The sequence below is a fragment of the Syngnathoides biaculeatus genome, chromosome 3 (assembly GCF_019802595.1).
Source record: "Syngnathoides biaculeatus isolate LvHL_M chromosome 3, ASM1980259v1, whole genome shotgun sequence".
NCBI classification, from domain to species: domain Eukaryota; kingdom Metazoa; phylum Chordata; class Actinopteri; order Syngnathiformes; family Syngnathidae; genus Syngnathoides; species Syngnathoides biaculeatus.
Window position 1 is genome coordinate 17,395,060 of NC_084642.1, and position 18,945 is coordinate 17,414,004.

General features: G+C 39.1%; 1 protein-coding gene across 1 annotated transcript; it reads right to left on the minus strand.

Moving 5' to 3' along the window:
* Positions 1 to 2,234: 2,234 nt before the first annotated feature.
* lpcat2 (lysophosphatidylcholine acyltransferase 2) lies at positions 2,235 to 17,542 on the minus strand. The gene is made up of 14 exons (XM_061814640.1): positions 17,043 to 17,542; positions 16,661 to 16,803; positions 13,449 to 13,666; positions 9,756 to 9,868; positions 9,541 to 9,601; positions 8,748 to 8,806; positions 8,563 to 8,597; positions 8,389 to 8,443; positions 7,307 to 7,389; positions 7,111 to 7,236; positions 6,892 to 7,045; positions 5,280 to 5,378; positions 4,689 to 4,830; positions 2,235 to 2,915 (listed from the first exon to the last, which is right to left on the minus strand). Exons 1-14 carry the CDS (start codon positions 17,151 to 17,153, stop codon positions 2,746 to 2,748), a joined length of 1,569 nt encoding a protein of 522 aa, XP_061670624.1. The 5' UTR covers positions 17,154 to 17,542; the 3' UTR covers positions 2,235 to 2,745.
* Between the last annotated feature and the right edge of the window lie 1,403 nt (positions 17,543 to 18,945).

Consider the following 18,945-nt stretch of genomic DNA (forward strand, 5'->3'; position numbering starts at 1 on the left):
AGGCGTCAAATAAATAAAGAGGCATGTTTACAATATACAATACAGTACTATATAGCAAATTAAACTGCAGTTGAAAAAAATAATTTTATAATATAATAATTACTATTTACTATTATGGAGAAATAGGAGCCGACTGAGTGAAATTCACGAATCATCAACAATACAGACATATAATTGCAGTGAGCGCCAATTTAAAAATAATAATTCAAACGCACTCAACGGAAGTCCACCCACAACTGCCATTTTTTGCTTTCTTGCATAAGCCTGAAGTGTCTGCGCTAACACTGGTATTTGAAACTGTTCACAATTTTATACACCTTGATTCTGCAACCACCATTCTTTGCTGTAGGTTTGGCGTTTTTGGTTCTGTGTTGTGTTTGAGCACAAACGTACCTTTTGGAATTAAGAGTCAAAAAGTTCGACCTTCATTTTACGGGACCATAACACATTTTCTCATGTGATATTTCACAGCCAGCATGTTGTCACTAAAGCCCAGATACACTATGATCGAGACGCTAGAAATCATCTTAATACTTACAACATATGGGACAGTGGCACAATCAATCAACAGCATGTTTACAGTACTGCTGTTTTGATTGGTAAAAAGTTCAATGGTTCCATTTTTAATGTCTGTGAGTGATCGGTAGTGTCTTTGAACTGAGATGTTTATTGATAGAGGTTTTATTGATGGGAAAGTTGAAGTGTGAATTATTCAATATCTTCACAAAGTTTTACAAAAAGGGAGGGTGCATCTATTAGATGGAGGCATTTTTTTTAAATATAAAATGATGCAAAAATATCGCCATCTTTTGAGGGAGGTGCTTACTTTTCAATATTTTTATATATTGATGAGAAGCATTTATTAAATGGAGGCCTTTTTCATTATCTTAATACATTGATATGAAATCATGTAAAACATTGTGTCATAAAACCCTTTAAAAGCAGGGCATATTTTTAAAAAAAACATTTGAATATTTTTTTTAATATTATACAAATGTAAAGACAAATTCATCGCTGTGTACCAAAACTAAGACAGTCAAGATGCTCACCCTTCCAGACACATTTTGTAGAATAATGAAGAGTAAAAATATGGCATTTGATGCCAGTCAAGTTTATTGGTCATTGCTGAAATGGGTGGAACAAAAATAACAAAACAAAAATGCTATGGTGTTGACAGGTAAGAGTCATAACTCAAAACAACCTGATTATTCTCTGTGTATTTAGAAGTTAAATTTAAGTTAAATGCAAACAAACAAAAATATACACCAAAAAAAATTATATATAGCACAACTCATGGTTGGTGGTCTTTTATTTTTTGTTCAATCACAATTATGTAACAATTACACATTTGCTTGTGTTCAATGTATACACATTTGAATTACGATTAACACAGATGGAGTTAAGTTCATGGAAGTACTGTATTATCTTTCAGAGTGCAGTAACATGCTTGAGGAGGGGAGAAATCACTTTGAAGGATAAAAAAAAAAATTGACGGATCACTGCTGCCACCAGGTGGTGGCTAAGTGAATGTCACACAGTGCTATCCCATCATAAGTCAACGTTTGCCTCGTTATGAAATAAACAAGTTTCTTCAGTGCAACACAATGTCAATTAAACATTCTTGTTTGACTTTCGAAAGATGCCGAGTTTACAAAACAACAAACAAAACATAACTGCTTGTTTGCATGAACGCCCTCTGGAATATACACAGTTTGCCTTTTTGCTCACAAATTGCCCTATTTTATTTGCACTGGAGTCGACTTTGCGCTGCCTCAGCATGTTGAGCAGAGATGCAGATAGGACACGCAAAGCAAAAGCGCCGGCTAATTATACAGCTGTCTTACAAAGGCCCAAGTCCCTGAGTACACATATACAAACACAACATCTGCTTGCCTGGAATCCTAATAAAGCTTACTTTACACTAATTACACTGACGCACTGAGACTCTTTGCCTCAATGTAAAACAAAGGAAGGTCTTGGCGTTGTAAACTCCCAGAAAGTCACATGAGGTGGAAAGCACACAAGGAATAATGTAAGAGCAAGTAAAAAACACAATAATTAAGAACACCAAATTATTTTGGGGGTGTGGTGAACAAAACTAATGTGCATAAGAAATCATTCTTTAACATACATTCATTCTTTGTATTCATTATTTTGTTGCATTTTGCTCAAATCATTCATATTCACATTGCTTCCAAAATTATTCTAGATGGATTAGACTACAAGTTTAGGCAAAAAAAAAAAAAAAAAAGGCTATTGTCCAAAACATGCCTACAAAATGTTATGTTGCCAAATTAGGTTAGCTTCGGGATTAAATTTTTAAAAACAAAACTTAATTTTGGGTGCAATCTGTAAATAAAAATGTCTTGCCTTTGAAAAAGGCTAAGACGACACCAAAATGATGCCTTGGAATGAAAATTGGAGACTTCCTGTCTTATTTAGTACCAAACTTCACGTTGCGGTGCTGCAGTGTAATGGCCTTCAGCGGGTATAATTCTAAAAGCAGTGTGCCGTCCTATCCCTCAGATTTGCCATTGGAAAAAAAGGTCAATTGGGTCAAAACAAAGCACAAGAGGAAAATTGTGAGCAAGCAGTAACTTTGACAGGTGCTCCAAAGCGTGACGATAGTGTGTCTGCCCCATAAGGCACTAACTACTAAGACTGGAAATAAAAACATTGTTTTAATGTCCATAAAAAAAGGCAAGCAACATAACCAAAACAAAAGAGAGTGGACCACAGATTCAGTTAGTCATCCTTCTTGTCCGAGGTGCTGTCTTCCTGATTCTCTCCAGATCCGCTTAGCTCAAGATCCCCGGGTGACGCCTCCTGAATGGCCTGGTACCGCTGGAGCTCCAGATAGGTTGTGAAGAGCTTGGCGTACTCCGGATGGGTCATGGCGAAGGCTTGAAACTCACCTGAGGGACCCCCAACACACCGAATATTTTCAAAAGACTTCAGAATTCATGGAATTTAATGGAGAAAAAAAACTGAAACTCGAAGTTCATAAAAGAGCCACACAGAACCTTCAAGATTTCAAGATTCCTTGTGAGGCGGAATTGGCCAAAATCCCACCATGTGACTGGTTTCTCCATGCAGGAAGAGTATTGAAGCTGACATTGCAAACTTTTGAACAATGCATTAAATAAATATCAATTTGCGTCTTCAATACTTTTGCTCTGCGTCATTTCACATTATTAAATGAAACGTAATTAGTTAATCAGTTCTATTTTCTTTGTATGTGTGGATTACTTGGGTCGTTCGCAACATGGTGAAATTTTCATATCAATAGCACCTTTGGAAATGTATTTTGGTAGAAAAATGGTCAAGCGTGAAATATTTTATCCAACCAGTGTATGTAACACAGCATAGGTCGACATTCGATTGGCACATCTCCCTCACAGTTCTGAGGACCAAAATTTCAAATTGTCATGTTTGTATTAGCAAACATGAACAATAGTTGGAAAAAAAACATTACCCATAATTTCCGATTCCAAAACTAGTTAATCATTTTTTTGTGTAAATATGATGACTTGATTAAAGATTTTTTATGGTTTTACATTCGTGATGGCCCTCTGAGGGAAACTGTAACTACAATGTGGCCCGCGACAAAAATGAGTTGGACACCCATGCTTGTCCATAGCTATGAATGTGCCAACAGATGTCGATTTGTATTGGTTGTCGACCTGTTCTGACCTGGAGATAGCTCAGATATGTGCCACCACAACCTGACTAAAAATATGCGGTATACAAAATAGACCTGGATATTAATTAATCCCAGGGTGCCTCCTTGGGCAATACCTCGGAACTGCTTCATACTGACCGTCAAATGACCAAACCCGGAAAGGAGGTTGGTGACGGCTCTGTGGATGCTATGATAAGCATCACTACAGGTTGCCAGGTTACATGCTGGTTTGAACCCAATGTTGACCTTAACAACTAAATTTTACAAGATAAAAGATGATTAAAAAAAAATCCCCCATGATTTTAGTAAATACAATTTTAGTTCAGCCTCCCCCCAAATTTCAAATACATTAGATTTATTGAAGACTAATTGCCTGTAGGTGTGAATGTGAGTGATAATGGACGTTTGTTTTTATGTGCTTTGCGATGAGCTGAGAAAAGTTTCAGCTCACCCATGACCAAGCGAGGTTGAGCAGTAGAAAAATGGATGAATTAAAGGTTACAGCACCACCTGTTGTTTGATTTTACTGAACATGTATTTTTATGTTCAATGCTGGATAGGTTCCGTCACTCCCACGAGGATAAGCGGGTTGGAAATTGCAAAGGGAAATACGTATAAAACAAAACTAATGTACAGTAGACCCCCCGCATATTCATGGTTTAGCACCAGAGGATTCACCTGTTCGGAATTATCCTTTCATTTTTTTCAGTCCCCCCCCCAAAAAAAAAATCTAGTGGTTTGGTTTATCTCCACTCATTCAAGAATTTTTTTTGGCCTTTTTTTTTCCCCTCAAAGCAATTATAATGGTGTCAACTATCTGCAGTTTTGCTATTCGTGGTACAATTTGATCCCTGAAATTAGTCTTTTGTATGTTTCTGAAAACATTTTCCTTGCGCATTGTAAATAAAACAAGGAAAATTGAGATAATTGCTTTTCAATATGTATTTTCATGTACATTCAAGAAGCAAGAAAGCTATAAAAGTGTTTATAGGCATTGCATACTCACCGAATGTAATAAAACCCGAGCTGTCTGCATCGATTTCCTTGAAAAGTTTGACCATGTTGAGATCGGAGACACCCAAAGCTGAACGGAGCAGGGCAGTGAACTCCTCCCGGGTGATTTTCTCATCCTCGTCAGTGTCGAACAGCTAAAACAAAAAAATATTTTTATGATATGGTTGTATGAGTAGCAAATCATCATCCTACAAACTTTGTCCTGTGGATGTTCATCCGGGAACAGAAACTTTGTTAATCAGATTTTTGTGTTTGTTTCCTTCAGCCTTTGTCCAAAACCACGTTTGTTGTCTTAGTCAGGGGAAATTGCCTCAAAGACTGACTCCAACAACTCCCACGGCGCTCAGCAGCAGACACAGATTATTACCGTGACATGATCCAAATGTCTCTGAATGCGGCTGTCTGTTTCCATTTTACAAAAGAGCCACACACTCAGCTTTCAGCCTTGTTCCGTACTATTCAAACCAAAGCATACTTATTACTAAATAACACTGATCAATACGATGTAAATCCTTCGTGCGTTGTCCTCTATCGTCAGCAGAATGGCGTTAATTAGTCACTTTAAAATTAAAAAAATCCATACCCGGAAAGCCATGTGCAGTACGTCTTCAGTGTTAGCAGGTCGACACAAGATGGTTACTCCGATGACGTACTCTCTGAAATCTATGGTGCCGTCGCCATTCTGGAAAAAAAAAAAAACATGCAAATAGAGATGTTACAGTAACTTATTTCAACACATACAGGACAATGAGCACTGCTAAAATTTTACTTAAAAGGGACATATTATGGGATATTGACTCTTAGTTGCTTGCATTCAAATACATGAGTCTCTGGAGTGCCCGTCGAAACATTCAGTAATGGGGAGCTGCCTCATAATTGAACATGATGGATTTGTTATATTAACATAACATCAATACTGGGTAGCTTGATTATTTTATTGTAATTAAGTTACGTCATGCACACCAAAACTTTGGCGCATGATTTGACAGAACGCTGGCACATTTAAGTCCCACTGTTTGTGCTACCACTAGTTCGCTACGCTACAGAACGTTTTGTTGCCTGCTTGCAAGCCGTATCATAAAAAAAGTGAACATACCTCAAACAAGCCTTAAACGGACGTCATCGATAATGACCACCACGCAATTTTTTGTATTTTATTTTTTCTCCACCAAATCCCCCCCCCCAAAAAATTATGCAATTTATTGTTGTCGTCGCCATGGTAATGGGTATATCCGGTGTCGTGTGATTCGACAAGATAAATTCTAGTGCTCGTAGACGGGATGTGGGATGGAAAGGATGCGGTGGTATGGGAATACAAGATTTTATTGGAGTAGTCTGACAGTGCAATTGTGAAAGACACCATTTGAAATCTGATCCAGACATTATGTCCTGTCTCTCTGAGCCAATGCAAAAAAAATCCCACACTGCCAAATGTTTCTTCACCAACGAAATTGAAATAAAACTACTGGCCGTCAGATTGTTACTGTACTTCTTCACAAAACGAGTCACTCACATTTGAAAAATGTACAGGTGTGCTCAGTCACGCCCGCAGATACAAAGTTGCGGATGTCTGTTCTGTTTGTAATTATGAGTGTACCCCCTTAAGAGTGGAAGGGGGTGGTGTCAGGTAAACTCGGAGGTAGAAGTAGGCTGAGCAGCAGCTCATTGGAAACCCTGTGCTTGCGTGTTAAAAAATAAATAAATAAAAAAGACGTCAGGCTGTGGTTCACTGCGCTGGATCGGTTTTCATGTGCGCTAGGAGTGTGCGACAAGTGCGCAGTTTAGATGGAACAATGGTCAAGACTACACAAAATAAGTGACTTTTTTCAACATCTACGTGTTGTTACTCGTAACGAATTTTACGCGTGTGATTTTTTTTGTGCTTGACTGTGGAGATTTGCGAGTGCGATGGGACGTGGGCGCATACGCTCCTGTCAAATCACAGTGACGCGTGATAAAGCTAAAAATAAACTAGATTTTGGATCGGTACACAATGGCAACATGGAGTGAATGTCTTATGCAAAGCCAATCCTTGGCGAATTATAACATTTAAGCCAATCAGCCTAATATGCTTATTATCGCTCCATACGACTCCACCCGATCAGATTGGTGCAAAGTCTACTTTAAATGTATAGGTCCAGATATTCAACCCAAAGTCTGTGTGGTTGCTGGAAAACTAAAGACAAGTGTTGTACCCTGTCAAAGAGTGCAAAGAGCTCCTCCAGGGCAGGGTTGATGGGGAGCTTGAGAAAACTGGCAAACTCCTTGATGGTGATGCGTCCCCCTCGACAGGAGCTGGCCATGGCTGCAAAACCATCCAACTCCTTCCTCACGTTGTCCCACTTGATACTAAACAAGAGTCAGCAGGTTGATGTGGTGTCAGGTCAAAGTGACGTCAGTCGTTGATGTCCTACTTGAGTTTACGACTGATTTTAGTGAATTCAACCAGGCCGGCCTCCATTGGCAGTGTCAACTCGCCGGCAGAGATCATCAGACGGCAGTCTTCGTACGTGTGGTCCGTCACGGGGACACCCAATGCCCTGCAGGGATAGTTAAACACATTATACACACAAGCCAGGTTTTGACTTTTGCATGTTTCTCTTTACTCACTTGGCCATGATGTCTCGCACTTTGCTGGCAAGCAAAGCAGGACTTTTCTTCTCCTCCTCTGTGGGGATGTGAGGCGGCAGAAACTGAAGCATAAAACATCAAGAAGGTCACTCGGAACATCCAGCACCCATTTTGTCAGTGGTCAATTGCATTTTGTGTAGTTGTCTGACCACAACTGAGTTACTGCAATATTACAAGTGCTAGAAAGTAACATATTCAGACCCACATATACTTTTCATGTATTACAGCCATTTGGTAAAATTATTTACCGTATTTTCCGGCCTACAAGCCACGACTTTTTTCACACTTTCGACTTTCAACCTTGCGGCTTATGCGGCGATGCGGCTAATTTGTGCATTTTTTTCTAACGGCAGCAAGGGGGCATTCAAATGGAAAGGGTAAGCGTGATACCAGTGGAATATATGTGCCAAAGAAGTGACTTTTACCGGCCATGTTAGTGCTGCACTAGTGTTAACACTGTGCTAGCGTGTTGCTGCTGTGTTACTGGCGTGTCTCAGTGAATTTTTTAAAACCGTTGCTGTCAGCGATAACGGCGCAAGCGTTAGTGTGGTGCTAGTGTTAAACTCTTTCTGTGTACCGTCTGTCTTTCTAAATATCTCGTGTTTCAATGTGGGCACTTGTGGCTTTTACACAGCTGCGACGTATGTATGTACCAAATGGTATTTCCTTTACAAATGTACTGGGTGAGGCTTATAACCTGGTGCGCTCTGTAGGCCGGGAATAACGGTAAATTCCTTTCTCCCCCTCCTCATTAAATGTACATAGAGCACCCCATATTGAAAGAAAAACACATTAATTTGTTCAAATCTATGCAGATTCATTAAAAATGTATAAAAAAAAAAGGTTAGGTATGAATGACCTGGCTCATTTGTCAAAAAAAAAAAAAAAAACAACACAGTCTAATGTTTATAAATATACCCAGTAACTATTGGAAGCCCTGCTTGCCTAACTTATTGGCCTTTAAGCATTGTACAGCACTTGAGGTATTATTACACTGTTGAAAAGGTCACATTGAGATTCTGAAAAAAAAAAAAAATTGAATTGTATAAGACAAAAGTTACCTCAATCTCCACAGTGGTGTACATTTGACACAGCGTAAGAAGCAGTAGGGTCCTTCTGCATCCAATTTAATCAAGTCAGTTACTTACATAAGGTACAGTATTAAAACAGCAACAAAAAAAGGGAGTTTATGTGTACGTTGTTAATCTTTGGAGGAAAGATTTTTTGTAACTTACGAACTGAAACCTTGCCAGGTCCACGTGACTGTATCCTAGAAGGAAGAAATTGGACATACAACTAATATGATGAATGTGGACAGGACGTTAATACGGCTATGTTCAGTAGTCACATCGTCAAACACCAAAGCTGCATGAAAATAAGTTTTATATTTGTATGTTTTATAGTAAATACAAAAACTTACTATTTTATTGGGATATCTCAGAATCACAGGCTGCACAGGTACGCCTGGAATAAAGGCACCTATAGAATAGAATGCAAGCAAACGTCTGAATTTCTAGAGATGTTTGCTGTCTTTTTTTCCCAACCTAACTTTGAGCAAGTCGACGAGCATTCCCCACATACCGTAATTTCCGGCCTATATAATGCGACTTTTTTCACACGCTTTCAACCTTGCAGCTTATGCGATGATGCAGCTAATTTGTGCATTTTTTTCCCTAACAGCCGCAAGGGGGCACTCGAGCGGAAAAGGTAAGAGTGGGAACGGTGGAATATATGGGCCGAGGAAGTGACTTTAACGGTATGTTTTTTTTTTTTTAACTGTTAGCGCTGTACTAGCGTGTTGCTGCTGTGTTACTACTGCATCTCAGTGATTTTTTACCGGTATGTTTCTTTTTACACGGTGTTGTTAGCGCCGCGCTAGCGCGTTGCTGCTGCATCTCAGTGATTTAGGTATGTTTTTTTGTTTTTTTAACCGGCTTTGTTAGTGCAGTAATACCCTGTCGCTACTGTGTAGCTGCCGCGGCTGTTTGTTTTTTTTAACCAATGTTTTTTTTTTTTTAACCAGACCTGTCCGTGGTACCGAGTTGTTGCTCTGTTAAACTAAGCTAAGGTATTAAAACTTTGAAAACTCTGCGTACCGTCTTTCTTTGTAAATATCTCCTTCCCACTCCCAGAAAATGTGATCTCGTGCAGCTCACCTATGACATTGATGACAAGTAGCACAGAAAAAGTATGGATGGGTTTGAGTAGTTTACCTTGTTTGAATGTGATGAGACACGAGCGATTTGTACACGTTCCCTCAGGAAATATCAAAACCTGGAGGACAAAGCAATAAAAATGCAAATCTGCTATTTGGCAGGAAGATTGTATTCAGAGTAAGTGATGTAACAAGTTTCGAATTTAACTAAAACTATTCTTTTTAAACAACAGACGTGTTTTTTTTCCCCACATTTTTTTCTCACTTTCATACCTGTGGCCACAGGCCTCCAGACTTGGCTCTCCCGACAATCTCTTGAATGGTGTTCTTCCTTGAGTCAGGGTCTTTTCTGGATACCAGCACTGGCTGGAGGCAGCGGACGAACCCTGTAAAAAACATGTTTTTTTTTTTTATTGTGGCATCAGATGAAGCACATAGGAATTATCTTTATAGCAAACATATTAAAGGTAAAAAGCAAATACCAGTAACTACATCTGAATAGGTAGAAAAGCATATGTATTTTTCCTTCTCTTAAAACTTCATCGTAAAAGTAAATTTGAATCTATAGATGATTATAGGATGAAGTACTACATAAAATAACCACCTAAAATAAAACATACTACAACATGAGAGGTTTCATGGATGGTCTACCAGGATCTCACATCCCGAAAGTGCTATGAGGTTGCCATCGCAAGGCCAGAAACCCTTCCCTTAATATTATAACCAAGCATATAAACATTATTCTTAAACAAATATTTGTGAATTTTACAACTTGGTGTCGCGGTAATAGGACATAGAGAGCTCAACAAGGCGGAAAAACAGACGACTAGAATATTTTGTATAGTTTGTCAAGTATGAGCATACAGACAGCGTCACAACGCAATTATTGCCTTTATTCACCTTCAGAGCATCTCATTTTGAATGCTCAAACCAACATGTTAAAACTTCTTTCCATGACAACACATCTAAACAAACTGTTAGCAAGAACCTCGACTGATAACACGTCATACGGGATTACATATCACATCTGACGGGCTTTTTCACTCCGTATGGAGGGTGTGAAATTTTGCAGTGAGATGACAGCAAAATGATATAGGAGATGAAGCATGTGACATGTCCATTCACACACAAACACAGCTCTGTCCTCACACTTACACACTGTTCAGTGGAAATGCTAAATTTCATTCGTATTACGCACGACTTTTCTGCATGTGTACTTTAGCATTCAACTATGACACTATTTAAAACACCAAATTTGGATTAAGTTTGGATGTTTTAAAAAAAAAATTAATAAAAAAAGACAACAATGATTTGCAATTCCAATTGAATCCAGAATCTGCATAAGATACTTCACATTCGCCAAAACGGGTAAAAGCACTTCCTCCTCGCACTGTTGATTATGGAAGGGGACTGTTTCAAAGCTCCCACAGTATCTTTAAACATCTGGAATGTTTTTTTTGTATTTTTTAAAACACAAGATGTCACCACAGTAACGCCAAAGATGACAATAGACGATGTTAAGGCGTTGATCATGTTTGGATGTATTTCATATGTGTCAAAATAAATGATACCCATGTCTTGAACTTTTGTCCAAAGACACCAGCAATAAAGAAAACAACATTTTAACAACTTTGTCTTAAACAATAACACATTAAAATAGCAAACATGGAAGGCAGCTATCCAGTTTTAGGCACTGGTCATCCATATAGCAGATTGAATACCTACAAAGACAAAGTAGGCAATGCTCAAACTAATGAATATTACCGTCGTGTTAATAGTCTCTCATTTTGAAATTGATGGCTGCAACATGTTCCAAAAAAGATGTGACGGGCAATAAAACACTGGGAAAGTTGAGGAATGGTCCAAAATTCCACAGGTGAAAGGTTTAATTAGTAACAAGCGAGTGTATAAATGGGAATAAAAAGACCATCCCAGAAAGGCTCAATTGCTCACAAGAACAGATGATGTGGAAAAAACAGTCCTAACAGTTTCTCAATGTCTAATTGCAAGGAAGCTAGAGATTTTATCTACAGTCAATTAGGGCAGGGCGATTACCGTAATTTCTGGCCTACAAGCTGCGACTTTTTTCACACGCTTTCAACCCTGCAGTTTATGCGGTGATGCGGCTAATTTGTGCATTTTTTCAAACGGTCTCATGGGGGCACTCAGAAAAGGTATGAATGAGACCCGTGGAAAATATGTGCCGAGGAAGTGACTTTTACTGGCCCTATTAGCGCCGCGCTAGCGTTAGTTATGTGCTAGCGTGTTGCTGCTGTGTTACTGGTATGTCCCAGTAAGTTTTATTTTAACTGGCCCTGTTAGCTTGAGCGCTGTGCTAGCATTAGCTAGCGTTAAACTCTGTGTACCATCTTTCTTTGTAAATATCTCGTGGTTCAATGCAGGTTTCAATGTGGGCACTTGGGGCTTTTACACAGCTGCGGCGTATGTATGTACCAAATGGTATTTCCTTTAAAATGTACGCTGTGAGGCTTGTAACCAGGTGCGCTCTGTATGCTGGGAACTACGGTAATCAAAATTGAATCGTAATTTAAATTTTGGCTTCCCACAATCATAAAATCGCCACAATCAAAGAAAAAAACATTAATGTGCTGTGGCACCAATTGCGTATGGAAGTACCTGCGTTTTATGCCTCTCAGCCGAAAATAGCTAGGAAAGGCTCCAGCACATGCACAACACTAGTGAGGAAAAAAACGGTACAGAAAATGGATGTATGGATGTCCTGTTGGATCTGTACGCCTTTTGTGTTGAAACAGTATCGCTTTGCAACTGGGGTTGCAAAGACGCGCTGAGACAGCATCGTGAGGCAACAAAACCAAGCAAAATGTATTTACAGCAGATGCTTCATGTTATCATTTCACTTCCCCGTCGGAAGCTCTCATCAAGCCCTTCTCCTTTCTCCTCCTTTAGCCTAGTTCACACGTCGAAGCGAGGCGCTCGCGCTAGCAAAACAGACAGCCATCCAAGTGATCCGAGTCTATCTCCGCCTTCCTTGCGTCCCCGGGAGTTTTAAAGTACGTATTCCGATAATTATCCACTTCATTTGAAAATAACCGGTAATTATCCATTCAATCACCGTTTCGTTTAACGCTCATGCAATTTTAATCTCGTTCTTTCAAGTTTCAATGACCCTAACATATACATATAGGCTGCGTTATACAGAATAACAAAAGTGCGTTGGTTGCGCCGCATGCGTTATGTCATTTCCGGGTCTTTTTTCGGGGGGCATTCGAATTGACAATAACAAAACGCGTCGTGGGTAGGTCAACTGCTTGCGCCAAACATATTATGTTATTTTTGGGTTTTTTCGGCGCAGTGGGAATTTAGAACAAAGCGCGGCGTGGGTCATCTAGTCTAGCCGCGCGCAATATGTTACTTCCGGGTTTTGTCGGGGGCGTTTGAGTACCGATTTTCGTTGGAAAACAGAAAAAAAAAAAAAAAAAAAAAAATCTAGAAATTTTCGTTCGAAAACCGATTTGTTCGAAAACGGGGACGTTCGAGAACCGAGGCTTTACTGTAACTCAAATTGTTCAAACTGAGCAGTTATTTCTAGCATGAAAATTAGTGTCTATAAAATTTGGTAAAAACAGTTAAACTCAAGTTATTTCCTTGGGGGGCTTTAAGTTGTTCATTTAAGGAAATGCTTCTTGATTATCCCCAAAGGGTCTGACAGTAACACACAGCAGATGGTAAAAGAAAAAAAAAACAAAGAGATGAAAACATCGATTCGGAATTCACAAAAAATGCATTAAAAAAATAATAAAATGGGATGTTAATGTTTGGATTGAAAAAAACGCACTGTGTATGGTTATAGAGTATGTACAAATCATCTTAAACTGTTCAACATGAAGAGATCGCAAGTACTATCTCAACACAAAATGTTTCCTTTCACCATAAAGTCATCCAATGAACAAGAGAACAGTAAAAAAAATTTAAAAAGTGTCTCACTGCCAAATATGGGTGTGGCCAGGTTCTCCACACGGGACACTGTGGAGGGCAGGCCGGCCACAATGCACACGATACCGTCAAAGAAAGTGGAGTGGGGGGCCACAGCCAGAATGGGGGCCTCGCCGCTGCCCACCTGCTTGCCCTTCACCACCACCCGGAAGCCCATGCAGAAGTAGTAGGCTCTCCCCAGGGTGGCCATCACACTCTGACACAAGAGCCTGCGGATGGCACAACATTAGTTAGACGGCAATTCAGTGAGCATCCAACGGGTGCATTTTTGCGCTGCGTGTGTCCTTTTTGGCACAACAAACAAAAGGCAAGGAGGAAAATTATGAAACTGAATCAAATAATTCAGTGGTACTTTGACTTACAAGTGCACCAATTTACGGATTTTCATCATTTAGTCAATCATTTAATTTTGTGTTGCAACCTAGCAGTCCATGTCCGAGCGAGCTTCAGATATGACGCCACTCTGCGCCTATGAAAATGTCCACTATTCTGAGATTCTTAGATTTCATTATGTTCTGGAGGTTTACCTTAAGTAGTAGTTTATTTCAGGTTAATTTAAGGGTCATTATTGAGTCACTTGTTCAGACCTTTTGGCTTCAAAGTCTTTGCAAAGAGCGTTGCCCAACATTGTACTTCACATCAACATTAGACGGCTACCACTTTCAACTTCCGCCATGCACTTCCTCATTGCTGAAGTTGTCAGCTATTCTGACAGAGGAAATTCAGTTTGAATACTGCAATTCGATCATGTCATAAGGGAGCAGTGAGAGCTGAAAAAAGGAAGAACCCAAGAGTTTTTGGGCACTCACAGTCTGCGTTCCGGGAACAGACCCGAAGCAACGCTGGTGGAGGAGATATGATCTTGACAAGCACTTAATACAAACAATGGCAATGTCTATTTTTTTTTTATAATAGGCTGCTTTGAGTGATGGGTGTTTTTGGTTTGGATGGTACAGTATATCCGAGAACATGATGCATCAGAGGCACCCGCGCATCACACAATAAGTACATTGGCATGAAAAGTTATTGATCCCTTTCTCAATTTTTATTTTGATTTCCCCACTTGAGGTTTAAAGATCAAACAGATGTAACTAGATAAAGTTAACCCAAGTAAACCTAAAACGCAGTATTTAAATTATCTTTTTTATTTCAGCCAGGCCAAAAAAAAAAAACCTATTCAAAGTTAACTGGCCCTGGGTTTAAAAAAAAAAAAACAATAAATCAATCATCTCTCTTGTTAAATCATGCATTAACTGCAGATAATTCACACTGACCCTACACTAGCCTGACTGCCTCCACGCCTGACAGATCAATAAATCACTAAAATAGAACCTATTTCACAAAATAATATCAGAAAAAAGATTTCTATATGTACTTTTTTTGTCCTGTTCGACTGTTAGACCAAGCAGAATGTAGGATCGGTGTCCCTTTTATGCTGGAACAGTTTTACCATGTCAGATTAGCGTTTTTATGGTGGTGCTGTGGTTTCGTAGAATCATAATTAGACTTTATGCAGATTTCATCAGCCTAATTGGATTGGTCGATAATAGCCTTTTTTTTTTTTGTTGATCGCCCGATTGGTGTTGATGTCATAATTCGTCGTATTATAAGAAGAAAATAGGGGAAAAAATGCATTGGTGGTCAGGACAGGAAAGAATTTTTTGGAAGGTTTGCTTGAGGTAGGTTTACATACGATTAATACTCGCAAGCAATCAAAACATTACGTAGCCTAGCAAGCTAATGCTACCGCTCATAGTTCTTTGTATACATGCTGCCATTCTGTTAAACATATTGATTAGAGCAGCGACTTCCAACCTTTTTGGAGCCAAGGCACAGTTGAAAAATCTCATGGCAAACTAACACAAAAAAAGGACAAAACGTAGATATATTAAATTCTGTATGTACTTACTGTCATCTAATAGAAGACCATTACTTTGTTCTCTCTGTCACAAAGCCTCACTGGCATAAATGGATGAACAAAGATGGATTCTCATATATTTCCTATATTTTTTGAATAATGTAGTACACAAACTGTAATTGCCTGGAAACCAGGCCAAGGTCTACCCTGCCTCCTGCCTGATGATAGCTGGGATGGCTTCAGCACTCCCGCAACCCTTGTGAGGATAAGCAGCTCAGAAAATGGGTGGATGGATAAGTACACAAGTACATACAGTAAATGAACAGGTCATTTCAACAGACTCATTGCTCCAGCTTGGGACTGGATTGGTGATTCGGTATCAGTTTTTTTAACTCGTTGATCGTGTAAAGCCCAATTATAATGTATGTATGTATTTATTTATTGAGAATCAGTCTATCAGTCGAACACAAGATTTCTTGGGGTTAGTGAGAAAAAAAGACAATAGAAAAAAACACTCACTGTAAACAAGATAAGAAAAGTAAATCCTAATTAACCTAGAACAATGACACATTAGATATGGGTGTTGTAGGATACAGAACAAGTGTACAAGTGAAGTGTGGTGGGAGTGGCTATGTAAATTGTAAGTCTGAGTCTGATGTGAGTGGGGGATACCCGAACAGTTTCGATTATTATTTGCAATGTCATTGATAAACCCAAAAAACTGTTATTATGGCAATCACCCGATGTTTATAAAATGCTTATTATTGTTGAACACCGATCAAATCAATGTTAAATCTTCGATGAGCTGAAATTTCAAATAGTTAGAACTAGAAAATGACCTTTCCCTACATTGATCCTGTATTATTTCATATTGAAAGATACTTAATATTGTAGGTTTAAAATTATATATAATTTTTTTTTCAGCACTAATGTGTTTAAATTTGTTTGATAATCTTAACCCTCTCTGGACCAAATAAAATTTTGCAGAGAGAAAAATCCGATACATTCAGAAAATTACACTCTGGACTTGAAATTTTCCATTATAGTAAACCTGTTGCAAATTTGCAATTCCTGCCCGGAAAGGGTTAAAGTGTCAAAACCATGTACAAAAAATGCAATTTGAAAAGGGGGGAAATACTTTTTCACGGCACTATTTTGCAGTTTTTCACATTTTGTGGGGGGTTGTGTTCCCCAATAACTGCAAAAAATAGGGATATTTCAATTAATTTTAAATGGATAATACTGATTTGTTACACAAGTAAATTAAGATCTTGGTCAGAGAATGCATTAAACTCGGACTGTGTACTGCTGTATCTGCTTCTGTATCAGACATATGACAAGTTACCTTCTCCACCCTGTCATTGGTGCCACTGCTCCCTTCAGAGGATGTTTGAAGGTGATGATGACAGCCACTGGCCAGGTCACCATAAGGACCAATGAGATGAGGATGGCTCGAAGGGGGACCAGGACGATTCCCTGGAGGACACACTGCACGCATGAGGGAGGAATGGAGTTAGAAAACACACAATCCATGTTTACATTCCATGTGTTCAAATCTAGATCAGTAGGTTGCACATAAGGAGCTCTCATTGTTCTTGCAGTGCGCAGCAACACAACGCAGCAGATTATACATACAAAGACTCAGGCGACGTGCAGATAATCTCGCACATGCCGATGCGTATTTACTCATTTTCGTGCATTGATATTAACACACTATTGTCACTTACTTTTATGATGGTGGCCCTGGAGAGCTGGGTGTCCTGCACAAACGGGTTGATGACGGCAGGTAGGAGCAGAGATTGCTGCCTCGGCAGGGCGAAGACGCGCTGAGACGGCATCGTGAGGCAACAAAACCACGCAAAATATATTTACAGCAGATGCTTCATGTTATCATTTCACTTCCCCGTCGGAAGCTCTAATCAAGCCCTTCTCCTTTCTCCTCCTTTTGCCTAGTTCACACGTCGAAGCGAGGCGCTCGCGCTAGCAAAACAGACAGCCATCCCGGAAGTGATCCGAGTCTATCTCCGCCTTCCTTGCGTCAACGGGACTTTTGAAGCACGCGTTCCGATAATTATCCACTTCATTTGAAAATAACCGGTAATTATCCACTCAATCACTGTTTCGTTTAACGCTCATGCAATTTTAATCTCGTTCTTTCAAGTTTCAATGACCCTAACATATACATAGAAGTACTGTATTGCGCGTGAAACGATTTTTAAACCAACTTTGCCCAAACTATATGGATCTTATTGTGTTGTGTTGTTTTGGACAGTTTGCATCTCTAACCAGAGGTGCCCACAATACTCCCCGGGAGCTATTTACAGCCCACCATCCCCTTAGCGTGCGTGTGTGTGTGTGTGCGTGCGTGCGTGTGTGTGTGCGTGTGTGTGTGTTCGTGTTTTAGTAGTCTTTGGAATACAATCTTTAAATATATATATATATATATATATATATATATATATATATTATATATATATATATTATATATATATATATTTTTTTTTTTTTTTTTTTTTTTTTACACGACCCACAATTTAGTCAGTATTGTGATAGTGACAATCCTGACAAGTCATTTATCAAATCACTTTTCTAGATGTGCAAAGAAAAGAAACTACTAACAACTAAAAAAATGTATTTATTTATAAGGCATCCACAGTAACAGTTGCTAATGAACCCAATTTCTACTCCGTCAAGGTCCATTTGTGAAACAAATGCCTCTTTTCCATTGTACCGGTTCTATCCCAACCAGCGTTTTTCCACCCTGTGAGGGTTCTTTTCCATGACACTTTTTCAAGCAGTAAACCTAAGAAGATCCTCTGACCTGGTTCTTAAACGGTAGCCGAGGTGGGCCATGACATCATTGTCACCTGACTGGCCGACAGAGCTGCCGCGTGATGCCGCCGAACCCGACTAAAGTATCGAACCCGACTAAAGTATCGCGCAGTGCTTCATTTTTGCATCTGTGAACATAGAATTAATGTGCCTTACTAAATCTTCCAGTTCTGTCTTGTCTGTCCATAGCACGTCCTCCCAGAAGCTTTGTGGCTTGTCAACATGCAGTATGGCAAATTCCAGGCTCTTATGTTACATTTGCCATATCCGTTTCTTCACTTTCTCATCAGTTTTCCTTCTGCAACCACATCTTGGAAGGTTGACTATTAAATATCTGGATATGTGCAACTGTAGTCACAAAAACATCAAGCTCCTTGGAGACGTTCGTATATATTTACCTTTAAAATGCTGGTCTTATATTTTTTCGCTGATCTCCTGAGGCGACTCTTTCCCTTGCTTCTTCATGTCCATGTGTAAGGTAGTACATCAAACAGCACAGTGATAACTTATCACCTTTTAAATAGGACAACTGACTGATAAGAATTTTAAAAACACTTTGTTTAAACATGTCCCTATAGCCAAATTATTTTCAGTCTTTTTTAGGGGATACCATTTTTGTGAAGACCAGTATCCTGATTTTTTTTTTTTTTTTAATAAATCTGTTGAACCAGAATTCAAAAGCAGTGCCTGATTTTCATTGGTTAATTCTAACAAAATTTTTGTTTGATAACTGTTTTCAGAATGAAGTTATTTTTGTGACCATGATTGGATTTCTTTCATTCACAGAAAGGTACTAAC